Source organism: Heptranchias perlo, chromosome 6, assembly GCF_035084215.1.
Source record: "Heptranchias perlo isolate sHepPer1 chromosome 6, sHepPer1.hap1, whole genome shotgun sequence".
NCBI classification, from domain to species: Eukaryota; Metazoa; Chordata; class Chondrichthyes; order Hexanchiformes; family Hexanchidae; genus Heptranchias; species Heptranchias perlo.
In genome coordinates, this window is record NC_090330.1 from 39,314,486 (window position 1) to 39,327,658 (window position 13,173).

At 42.3% G+C, this 13,173-nt stretch overlaps 1 protein-coding gene across 2 annotated transcripts in view; it reads left to right on the top strand.

Annotated features, from left to right (window-relative positions):
* pdgfd (platelet derived growth factor d) overlaps positions 1-13,173 on the top strand; it is a 128,523-nt gene that overhangs the window by 81,787 nt on the left and 33,563 nt on the right. For both annotated transcript variants that reach the window (XM_067986145.1, XM_067986144.1), the window contains exons 4-5: positions 2,693-2,752; positions 6,215-6,416. In XM_067986145.1, coding sequence (XP_067842246.1) covers positions 2,693-2,752; positions 6,215-6,416 — 262 coding nt within the window. The remainder of the gene's footprint in view (positions 1-2,692; positions 2,753-6,214; positions 6,417-13,173) is intronic.

Sequence of the window (13,173 nt, forward strand, 5' to 3'; positions counted from 1 at the left end):
CCTTCATCCTGTGGGAAATCTTGGCATCAGCTCCAGATGGTCCAGCTTGGACTGGTGCTCATCATGTGAGAAATCACATGGGAGAACACGTCGTACCATTTCATAGGAAACACTAGCGGCTCTCCTTTTGGCATTACTCAAGGTCGTTTGAAAAATATATTGTTTTATGCCATGTAACATTACTATCCGGGCCAAAGACTTACATGCAATTTAACTTATTAAAAAATATTTGGGGAGTGTGAGTGGTATTTTCATTATCAAATTACATGATTATGTTGATATTTGTGTATAAATTGTAAATCAGTTTCCTTGATTATTATAATATGTGTGTAGTTAATTTTATCTGTTAACCAATTTTAAAGCCCAGGATACATAGGAAGATGTTCCAGGTGTCAGGTAAATGGTCATACTGGGCTGAGATGATGGGTTGTGTGGTTCGGTAGTATTGGGGGGGGCAATTCTGGGATGTAGATGCACTGGGAGGAAAGTAATGGGGTGTGAGGAGTGGAGGGGTATTGGGTTCTGGGAGAGTTGGAGTGGGGTGGTCCTTGAGTTTGGGAGTACTGGGAGGAGTGTTCTTGGCCCCATGACTGCTGGGAATGGTGTGTGAGAAGTCAGAAAGTGGTGGTAGGGTGGCCTTAGTGTGTATGAGCATTGGGATAAGGGACATATCGGGAAGGAGGGAGGGTTTCTGGGTGTGGGACTGGTGAGAGGCAAATATGGCTGTCGGAGCACTGGAAGTAGTATAATGGGGATGTGGTAGTAGTGGAAGGAGGCCACTGGAGTGTGACAGTGGTGGGAGGGTGGTAGAGAGATCTGTGAATTCTAGGAGGGATTCCTGGGGTGTGGTAGAACTGGACAAGTCTAGGACCACTGGGATGGGCATCGCAAGATCTGGCAGCAATGGGCAGTTGTGGGTTAGGAAATATTAGGCAGGGGTCATGAGATATAGGAGTGAGTGTCTCGGCATTTGAGAGAAATGGAAGGGAGATTGTGAGATATGGGACTACTGGGAAGTTGAGATCTGGAACCATTGAAAGGACAATGATGATGTGGGAGTACTGGGGAGGGAGGGCTGAGCTTCTGCGAGGACAGGAGAGAGCAGGAACATAGGAACAAGAGTAGGCCATTCAGCCCCTTGAGCCTGTTCCCCATTTAATTAGATTATGGCTGATCTGTACCTCAACTCCATTTACCTGCCTTAGTTCCATATCCCTTGATCTCCTAACCTAATAAAAATCTACTGATCTCAGTCTTACAAATCTCAATTGACCTAGCAGCCACAGCCTTTTGGGAGAATGAATTCCAGATTTCCACTACCACCTGTGTGAAAAACTTGCTTCTTGATTTCACTCCTAAATGGCTAGCTCTAATTTTAAGATTATGCCCTCACTACTTCCCCACCAGAGGATACATTTTCTCTGTATCTACCCTATCAAAACCCTGTTAAAATGTTTATCACTTTAAACACTTTGATTGTTCACTACTAAGGCTGTCTGTAAACTAGGCAATAATGGGCAGCTATTCCTAAGTAGAGATCCAATAGTCCCATTCACTCATGTTTGTTAACACTTTTCCAATTCTGTAATGGTAATACTGACTTTTAAGTTATTTTCTCCACATTTCACCAATTGGGTCTTCGTCATCACACACTATTTCCAGCAAATTACTGCTAGGCGTTTTCCATTGGTACTCAAAACCAGCCACTAGGTGATGTGCAAGAGCAGCCCAGAGTGACTGGGTGCAGCTGAGATGAAGAATTCAGCACATAGATGATCAATGACACAAACCCATTTGCTATGGCTTCTTCCAGCGTAATGTGCCATTTCTTGGTGTAATCATTGGCATGTTCCGAGAAAAAAATCTAGTTATACAAGAATTGCACTTATGAATAAGAGTCTGAACATGGCAAAGATATATACACTGCAAGTTAATTTAGGTGCAGGTGTGGAGCAAGGAAAAATAAACCTTGAAATGTTTGTATATTAAAGGACCAGCAGTGGGGGGGAAGTTGTGTGAGAGACTTCAATCGTTCTGAGGTGACAGTATTCAGTCAATCTGGATTCTAGACCCACATGTGATTCCATTTCTTCACCCGAAATTTAACCAACGTCATATTCAGTACAAATGAATACTTGTGGCAGTCTAACACTTCAACCTTTCTATGAACCGAGACTTTATATTTGTTATCAGTCTCAATTAGACACAATGATCCGCACGCATACAGACGATGACATTGTTGCAATGAGTCCTTTCAAAGCTCACTTAAAAAAAGGCCTTTAAAACTCTGCTAGTATGGAGAGTTTTGACATGATGTATGTATTGAGCCCCACAGCAGAAGCAGAAAATCAACTGTCAACCAGAAAATTGAAAGCATCACATTTCATAAAACGTTTCAAAATATGTTGAAGAAAGATGTCCTTTCTTTATAAATTGATCTCATTGCAAGCTTCAGTAATATCATGCAATTTTCTTTTATACTTCAGAAAGCCACAACTACTATAGCAAAATCACTGCATTAAAGGGACATTATATCAAAAAATGAATTTAGTGCTAGCATTCAGTACTATGAGTTAGCCTCCCATCAGGAAGATGGCATTGAACACTTTTCATTGCAAGGATACTGGATATATTAACAACATCAACAAGGAAGGTCATCAATAGTCTGGACATTTATTTCATTCTGTTTCAGGACGATTTACAGCCGCTACCCTCAGAATCGAATTGGGAAGCAGTCACAAGTTCTGTCTCGGTAAGTAATTTTTAGCCCTGTTCCGTGACAAAGAATTTAACAAATTAATAATCTAGAGATACCCATAAAATCATTTAAGGGGCCAGCACCCCAGTTAGATATACATATATATATACACATTATTCACAATAGGTTAACAAGATTCAAGGTGTTTAAACTTATTTTACTTTTTTGCTTCATGCTCCCTGCTTATTAAAATATTATCTTTCTCTTCTTCCCTATATCCAGCATTATTTCCAGTCTGAAAATATAGGCAGATGACCTGCTCTCTCTTCCGGTATGGAGTACAAGAGAGGCCAAGCTTAATTTATCTTGTGATTTCCCCCTGTCCCCTCCATAGAAGTGTCTTTGCTTTTACCACCTGCAGACTGCAGTCATGTGATTGGCAACTCGCCATGTTAAGAGTCAGCATCAAGAAAAATCTTGCCATTCTATGGTGGGGCATGTCAATACATCACTCACCAATGTGTTACACCACCAGATTAGCCAGTTAGATCCACTTGCTTTATAAATAATGGAAATTAAATATGTCCTATGTACCAGTGATAGTGTCAGTGACATACAAGGTAATGCTCTGGTTATGCGAGTCAGCAGTTTGGCTAAACTGGAATAATATTGCCAAATAAGCCTAATAACAGCACCTTAAATACTGCTAATAAAATTCAAATCTCCTCTATTTAACATGTTGCAGAATTCTTAAACATGTTAGACTATTTAGTTAGATTTTTGGTTTAGGTGCCAATATAATTTTGTGAAAAGTATCAAATAAAGGCATTCAGTAATCTATACCATACAGCAGATCCAATTATTTGCACTTTCAATTTAGTGGCAGAGACAGTAATTGTGAAGTGATGAGTGAATGCTGATTCTCTCCATTATGGTGACTTTTAGAATTTCCTGGAGAAACATTGAGATTAATAAACCTGTAATAAAAATTATCTGTAATGCAAGTTCTTTTTTGCAGAAACTCTGACTGCATATGGGATCATTACTTCCTCTGCAATAATATTACTTCCAGTGGGCACAGCATAAGTTTTGATTATTTGCATGTGAATTGTGACAGGGAGCTGATAATAAACAACATCCAAATGAAAACTGTGAACAAGTGACTTCAGGTAGAAATTGGCAAAATCAGATAAAAATTAATATTGATCCACAAAAAAGAACTTTTTTTGAAGTCAATGAGAAAGAAAATGAGACGGAGTGCAAAACAAGCTGCCAATTCGCTTTCGCCCGTTTTACACTACTGCTCAAGACAGATTTATACCCCCCTTGGACCTTTTATGTTAAAAACGCTATGTAAAAGCAAGTTTTTGCTGTTGTCGGCTTGTTTTTGTAACCGTGCTAAAAAACTATCTACAGCATTTTAGTTCTGTTGTATTTATAAAATATGTTGGGAGCAAAAATTTGCATCCCTTTCAGCACACCTCCATCACAATTTCAGCAGGAGTATGCCGGATGGGCCAGAAATTAAGCTGGGATCAGGATACGTTGGGTCCGGGCTTTAAGTAGAGATTTACACAGGCCTTGTAAGGGGCAGAGCATCTGCTCACCTCTTGCAAGGTCAACGGTGTTAAGAGAAAGTGGGGCGGGGACCTTCACAACTGAGAGTTCCCACATGCCCATCCCTCAGAGGGACCTGGCATAGGATCAGCCACGAAATGTTGCATGGGGACCTTCACTTGGGGCACAGCCCAGATTCCTAAAGAGGTTAAGCTCTAGCGGAATTCCTAGCCTTCTGGGGCAAGCGGGCGCTCAAGATGCGATCCTAGTGGTGTGAGCGGCCGTCATTTCCATGCAAGACAAGAGTCCACGCTCTGACTCCGCAAAATTTGATTGGGTCCATGATGGAGATCGCAGGTGGATGCATCCAGGCCCCCAGCAGAATTTCAGCCCTGTGGTATTTATGGAGCACCATCCAGCATAGTGATGACATATTCCCCAGAATGTATCAGAAGAATGACATTGCACCAAACGTAACAAAAAAGCTAGGCAGGATTATTCTACAATACATTGTAATTCAGAACACTTTGAATAACCTGTGCGTTTTTAAATTCACATTTTTTTAAATCTTTAACTGATATTTAGAAAAATAATTAAAGGTTAAGCTGTTCTAGTTATGGATGGTGTTTCCTGTTTAAGAAGGTAGATAACTTGCATTGATTTGAATGAATACTTTCCTACAGCTTAGTTAACGATTTAATTTAAATTTGGCTGGCCTTTAACTCAGTTATAATATCAATGCATAGGCCTTTTAGAAAAGGTTAAGATATAAATCCAAGACCGCGTACCACCTGGTGACTATAATCTATATATAGCTGCAAAGAGGCTATTGATCTTAACTCTGTACTTCACCATTCATGCACTGAACTACTGCGACATGTGTGGCAAAGTCAGTGCTGTTCATCTCATCCTCATTGTAGAGTAGATTTTTACAAGACAGTTTTACTACATGATTCACTGAAGCATTATCAGTTCAACACGTGTGCAAAATAGAAATAGATTGCAGGCCATTTCGAACATCTATCATTCTGAAATCATTCCAGTATTGAGTGAGGTCAAGTGGGGAAGCTGTCCAAAATGTCTGGGAATCTCTCACACCAGGAGGCTGTTGTGAATTAATAATCTTACTTCGAGGTAATGTACACATACTCCCTCAGCGTTCTTATATAAATAGTTACAGGATTCAGATTGCTGCTTTGGTTGGAACACCCTCCCCTACCCCTCCCAAAAAAAGATGCAGGACACTGGTGACATCATTATGCAGCCAGCAAGCCCTGGCTTCGTTATAAGGCTGCACTACTGATTGATTTTTACAGAGAAAAAAACAATTGACAGTTGAATTCAGCCGCTTCAGTCACTGATACTATATATTCATTTGTTTTTTTCTACAGGCACACCACTCTACTGGAAAAAAAATCCCACCAACTCCCAAAAAACCCTGCAAATTAATCGTGTACACTTTCCATCTGCTATTAAATTCACTGACCAAGTCAGAGGCACCATATTAAATCAATGACAATACAAGCAGAAACAATTTCTCCTCAAAATATTGGAACAGTTTTCCTGGCATCTTATTTTTTAACGTACCTTACTTGAGTGCAAACTTAAGTGTTTATGCACTGTATGATTTTTTTTAAATGAATTTTAATAACAGTGCTGGCTCATTACTGAGGAATGGCCCATACGCTGATGATCAGTCGACCAATAAACATTTATTGGTACTAATTAGAACACAGAAATGTTGTTGTTGCCCTGTGTATATGGTGTGTGGGCTGTTAGAAAATTTCAAGTGGTGGAGGTACAGCTTGCCTACATAACAATCACTGAAATTCAAAGTTATTCATTGTGTGAAACACTTTGAGACATTTTGACACAATAGAGCACTATATAGATACAATTGTTTTTTTTGATTATATAATGCCGTTATTTAATATAATGTGGTTATGCTGTTCTATACAGGGGCCGTTATGGCATTCCTCAGCAGCTACTGCTTCACCACTGACTGCGGAGTCTTTGGATGAAGCCATCGCTGGATTTGATACAATAGAAGAGCTTCTGAAGCATCTAGATCCAGAGTTTTGGGAAGAAGATCTGAACAATATTTTTCAAGAAACACCCCAGTTTCGTGGCAGAACATTTCATCATGAACGAAAGACCAAAGGTAGGAAGTTAATTAATTATTAAATGATAATCATTAAACATCTATTATATATTAAAATCAATGAGTAGATTGCAAGTTTCTATTTCAAAATGCATTGAAATTTCCTACGTCAGGATCTGTCAATGACAAAATCCATTTTAAAAGTGTCAACATTCACCTGTAGTTTCTGTTACATCTGTAGGTGGCATTGTGATAGGTAGTTTCAGTGTTAGGTATGTCATGTGACATTAGATGTAACAACAGGACCAGATACTGTATTCTGGTTGTCACGCATCTTTGTGCAATCTTGGCCACCCAATGGCTCTGCAACAAACTCTCCATTCTCACTGAATGCGGCACAAGAATTAGTTGAAAATCTGCCTTCCCAACGTACTGCTAGGTAATCCATGTGGCATTGTTGTTCTAGCTATGAACCCCAATGATCACATGTCCTTACGGAACCATGAACCCTAACATAAGCTTACTGATAAAATTTTGCACTACACATCCCAAGTCCTGGCATCACAGAACCCAGGGGGACATTGGATCATTGACACTTCCCACCCTCTCTGCTCGAACCTTTGTTACCCGCCCCAGCCTTTGTTGTACCTTCCTTCCCACTCCGAGCATCTGCCATACCTATCCCTAGCATTTGCCGTACCTTCCCCTCCCGACCATACAATATCTTCCCCCACCCTATGTGAATCTTTGCTATCCCTTCATACCTGTTCCAAGCAATATTACCTCCCTCACTCCTCCCACTGCTCACTGGAAAGCACCAGCTCCTGCACACTCCATTTGGCCATTGGATGTCTGCCGCCCGCATTCTTTCCATAATGCAATCGCTTTGCCGGAGAATTTTCAGTCCTGGGCACAACTGCCCCCCCGCCACCCCCCACTGAAAGGCACTATGAGGACAATGTAAACCACCCCCCCCCCACCCCCCCTGCTGAGGGACACTGTGAGAGCCTTATCAAATAACTTTCGCATTCCATGGCCTCCCAGCTGAATCACTTTTTCCCCCTTGACCTCCCATTTACCAAAGGTGTGCAAAGCCTCAATCAATGTCTCCCCCATGGAGGAACACTCTCTGTTAGAGTTTGTGGGCTTTGGGAACCCCCCACCCCACCCCCCGCTGCCAGGCCCGTGCTGAGAGAATTTGGAATTTGCAACCCATGGCCCCCCACTGCCCGCTGAGAGAGCTTGTTGGCTTTGCCGCCCCCCACTGCCTGCTGAGAGAGTATCCTAGCAACACCCCTTTCCACTCCCTCCCTCCACCCATCTCCATCATCCCTTCTAACCATCTCCCTCCCTAGTCTTCCATCCCACCCTTTCTCCATCCACCTGCTCCACTCTTATCCTTCCTCTCCTCTCCCCTTCACTCTAACCCTTTCCCCCTTCCTGTCAACCTTTCACCATCCTTCTCTTCTCCCCTTTCTCCCCTCCCACCTTTCCTCTCCCCACTCTATCCCCTTTCCACTGCTCCTTCCTCCCCTTCCCCCTGCAGTGAGGCAGAATAATTGGGCTCAGTGACTCCAGGCTAGAAAGGGGAAAATCAGCCAGTTTCCCACTCCTGATCACAATCCAGTGATTTCTGCTGGAAGTGATCATGTCTAGATGTCAGGTAATGACAGGATCAGGTGTGGCTGGGATTACTGCACCCCATCTATGTTTTAATAACTTGCCGACACTCACTGTTCAAGGTCACACATAAAGAATGACCACTTGAAGAGATGCTGGAGAGCGGCAAGGGTCTGTGCAGGAGTCAAAATGAACAATATTTACTTATTTGGACTGCTAATGTTTTGCAAAACTGCATTATAAACTATCAGGATACAGTAATATGGCTCTCTTCATAAATACAAGCAAAAATGACAGAATAATGGGATTTCACATTTATTCATTTTCTGCTAAAGTGCTTCTGTACTGAAATCCCATAATGCTCATTGCCCTGTCAGCCTGTTTATACTTTGTGCTTTAACTTTTAAGATAGTCTGTGCATGAATGCAAAGCATCCAGTATTAGTTCCACTGTGAGCTTTTAGTATCCCCACCGTTACCTTTCTTTTTACTCATTGTAGGATAGAATTTGATTGTTTTTGTCTCCACTGATAACAGCAATAATGGTAACATGTCACAGGACGATGGGAGTAGCTGTGGACTGTGCACCGAGGCAGACAAACAGTAAATGAGGGTTGAAAAGAGGAAGTGTCTGATTTAGAAAGCGACGGGATAAAGATCTGTGAGGAAATGCCTAAGCAGTAGGGGGTATGGTGATATTTTTTGTTTGTTTGCTTTTTGAAGAAGAAGACTGTGATGATAGAGAGAAAAAGGAAATGCTGATGGTACTTGTGAACGACAGTACAGTTGAGAGGCAGGAAGAAGTTTATTTTTAACTCAAAAATGTTTTTAACAATAAACTACATTTGAAAATATTTCTTATCTCTTGAGGTATTTATCAGTGAAATATGAAATAAAATATGTATCAAATTTATCAATCTGCTAAGAATAACTTTCAGACACGGGCATAAAATGGGTTTTCAATTGAAGATTTCCTTCTACTTTTGATTCCTGGAAGAAGAGGAGGAGGAGGAACGGATGGAAGCCAGGGTGGTAAGGCTGTACTGGAGATGTAAGCCACCCACACACTGAAACCCCCACACCTTAGATTTCAGGCAGAGGTGCTCCTACCTGCATTTGTCCCAGGAGCAAGAGCAAGAGCAACAGCAGCAGCCTGAAGAAATTGCGAAGGACAACTTTTTCCTGGTTACACAGCACATTCATGCCACCCTTTGATTACCACATCGAGCCACTCCACCACTAAAATGCCATCAACCTTCCATTGTGCACATCAACATCCACGTTCATACCATTGATTAAAGCCATTCCAAACCTTGTGACGAACAGTGTCTGCTCATGAAACGGGGTAAAAATTGGTTATGGCCCATTTTTGAGCACATAGCCAGCGGTGTGCAACCAAACCGGGAGCCCTGAGTCCGGCCTGAAATTGGGCTCGGGCCACATTTACATTATTTGAGCGATCTGCCCATACCTGTCACGCCTTCACAGAGAGCTTGCCTATTTTAAATGGATGAATGTCGGGCCCAGAGAGGGGAGTGAAGAGGCAATGGAGGAGGAGCCAATCACGAATACCATGGAGTCAGTGAGGGGGCTCCTGCTCCTCTCATCGCTATCCAGTTTCTGCAAGGGGGCCTAAAGCAGGCATTAGGCCCCATATTTGCATATGTAAGGGGCCTAACGCCTGTTTTAGGCAGCCGCCAGGGATGCCTGAAAAATGGCTTGACCCAATATCGGGTTGGGCATCTTTCAGGCGTCCTTGAGGCACAGGACGTTGGTTCCCGAAACTGGCCCTCAATGCGCCCATGTTATGCATGTGAAATAGGTGCAACAAGGTCCAATTTCTTCTCCAACCAGAATTTTAATTAAAATCCATAAGCCTAAATTTTCTAAGTCTGCAACCATTACTAGCACGTACAGGAAAATAATGGGTGCACTGCAAACTATTTTCTATCCATTGAAATCAATACACCTACAATTTTCTGATATGCACTGGCAACCAGCAAGGCTCCTTACCTCTAGCACATACTTGGAAAATCATGCCCATAGTATGTGCATGTGCCTAGTGCTTCTTACCACCATGATTCCCCTAGGTGCCAATATTTGCAGGAGTGTATGAGTTTACTGGCTGCTGTGTGTCAATATGAACACACAGTCCCCTTAGGACTGAGGTGGCCCTCATCTCCTGACAGCTACGACCTTACATGGACCTGTTGCAGGCTGCACTTCTTGTGCTGCTCCATGGGCAGCCTGTCTTTGCCTCCTTTCTTCCACATATGCAGAGATTGGAAGGGCTGGCAGACACACATGTACTGCTCTCCTGAAGTACAGCAAATCATGTGAGCACAATTCTGCCAAAGCACTAGTACCGGGCACTGGCTCTGTATGGCCATTGATCTTTAGGAAAATAGACCTAATGGTACCAATAAAATCAGGGAAGCCATGCAAAATACTTGTTTCTATCCTACCCCCAGTCCCTTGGAGGCTAGAAGAGACAACAATCTCCTTAGAGCCCTGTCATACAGGCCTTCACTGCAGATCTACCTGGAGTCGCTACCTGTTCCAGGATGATGTGGAGATGCCGGTGATGGACTGGGGTTGACAATTGTAATCAATTTTACAACACCAAGTTATAGTCCAGCAATTTTATTTTAAATTCACAAGCTTTCGGAGATTTTCTCCTTCCTCAGGTAAATGTTTCAAGATCTGATGGACTGCAGTGCTGAGAAGCTATCCATTTGAGTAATATTGGCGTAGTGAGCTCCTCCAAATGACCCACCACCTGTTGTACAGTGTTGAAGACCGTCCTAATGCCTACACGTACATCAGATGGTCTACAAGCATCTTTCTTTCAAAAACAGGTTATGTAAAATCTGGAGCCCCAGGCTCTTCAGCTAAGAGGCAACGTACCCTGCCCCTCTGGTGAGCAAAGTCTTCTTCCTCATGCTCCACACCCCAGCTGCTCCTACTCTATGTTTTACCCAGTGTGCTCCCTTCTGCCTAACTTTTTAATCCCAGAGGGTGGGCGTTTCTGGGTTGGTTCTTGAGAGGGAAAGAGTGAGAGTCACGATGTGCTGCTGACAGTCTCGATGCAGAGGGGCCTGGTTTTTCCTCTTTGTTGGGCAAATCTACAGGAGGGAAAGAGGTAGAGATTAGAATGGGTTGCTGAGGAGCAAAGTTCATATGTCACCTTCAATAGAAGAAACCTAGCCTAGTTTGGTGACAGGCAATGTGGAATAAAATAGAATGAGAAAGAGAAGCAGAATGTCCTGACGAACCTGCAGCTGGGAGCTGCCGTCCTACTTCCCCAACTCCTTTATCCTCAGGAATACCAATGCTTCCTCTTCATCGGAGGTGGGAAGGCAAGCTCTGCTATTTTTCTCTTGGGTTTTCATCTGAGCAAAAAATCTAGAAATGACTGTCTAGGCTCACAGTTGGGAGGCTAGAGGACAGACAGAGCTTATGGAATCATATGTCAGCAAGAGTCAATGCTTTCAGGAGAGGAAGAAATTTTTTTAATTAACAAAAATAATGAGCTAGTTTTACATATTCCTGAGGTCTCTGTTATGGAGCATTTAACTGACAATCAGATGAATCTGCAAGACCCTTGGGTAATCTTGATAATTAACATATCGGTGTCATTGTCTGACAGCTACTTTTGATAATAAGCTTATCTTTTTTCACATTTTTCCTAATTCTTTTCAAGGTGGAGCCATTGAGACAAGAAAGGTGGTTGATTTATTGAGGTTGTAATCTAATATATATTTTAAAGAAAAATTAATTCTAAAATATGTGTGTTCTTCAGGGCAATGAGCGATGCAATGATTTGAACGCTGCTCTTTTTATGAGGTCTGAACATGAAACTATCCCAGATCTATGCGATAAAAGTCTTCACTCTAACCCCTGCGAGAGTCCTCGGTGAAATAAGTTCAGACAGCGTCAATCCATTTGTAGTTGTGTCTATAATTTGACACTAAATGGAAAACACCATTCAGATTGCCTAAGATTGAGAGAAATGGAAATATCACACTGGTATGAAAAGGATGTTCTTCTGAGGGTGAGGTGAGCGCATATTATAGTAGGCACAGTGAGAGCTTCAGTCTACATTTGGTCCAAGTTGTACTTGACCTGGGAGCATGTGGTGCTGGTAATGGGTACAAATAATGGAAAGTATATCCCATTCCTGAGCACTGGAAATTAATGATCATAAAGTTAAGCAAGAATTCAGATAGAGGCAGCTCTTTTGAAACAATATTTAACACAAGCAGTTTATTCAGCACCAAAGATTTAAACACATAAGCCAAGAAATTATTGCACATTATTGTACAAACATATTAACATCAAATTTCTCTGTCTGCTGTTTTAAGGAGCATTTATTTTTTTAGCAGGTTAATGTTTCGGTTAAAATAGTGATTAGAGGAATTTGAAATTTGTGCGTTGATAATATGATAATATTCCAAGTAATTTCTAGGCTATAATTCTGTGGGTCAATTTTAACTTTTGGGCGGCAAACCAGTGGTGCACACCGGCTGCCCACCTGTACCAGGAGCAAACAGGCCAGAGCCTCATTTAAATAGAACCGGCGAGCTGCCCACCACAAACGGGCATCCTGATAAAGCTCACTGGATTCAGGCCAGCATAATATCAGATGGCCCGGAGGCCGCCTGGGCAGTACCACGACAAGTCCTGAGGAGGAGGCTCATGATCGGTGGGGATGGGGAAAGCCCAGGGCAGCAGCACCCCATATTATTGTCTTGGAGTCCGGAAGAGCACTCCTCTATCTCCGGCTCCGCAAAAATAAATTTCAACTTACCGTTTTGGTTCTCTTCGGCTGTGGCGCTAGGTAAAACTGGGCAGTGTGTGCACGGCACCCAGTTGTCTCCCAAAATGGCTATTAAATTTGCATATTAAAAGGGCGTACTGCTTGAAATAGCCCAGCGGTAGTCCCCTTTCAGGATGGTAGTGGCCGGAGTGCCAGCATAAACAGGTCAGTAAATGCTGCAGCTATTTTAATACCGTCACCACCCCGCTTACAATGAATGGCCCAAGTTAAAATCTATCCGTGTTTTTTAATGTTTATTTCAAAATTAACCTTCGTTTCCTCCTACCTTTATCCTTGCCTGCCTTAAGTAGTACTTTAATTAACATGTTCACTAGAAAGTCAACCTAATTAAGGGGTAAAATCCCTCTTTTCATGAAAA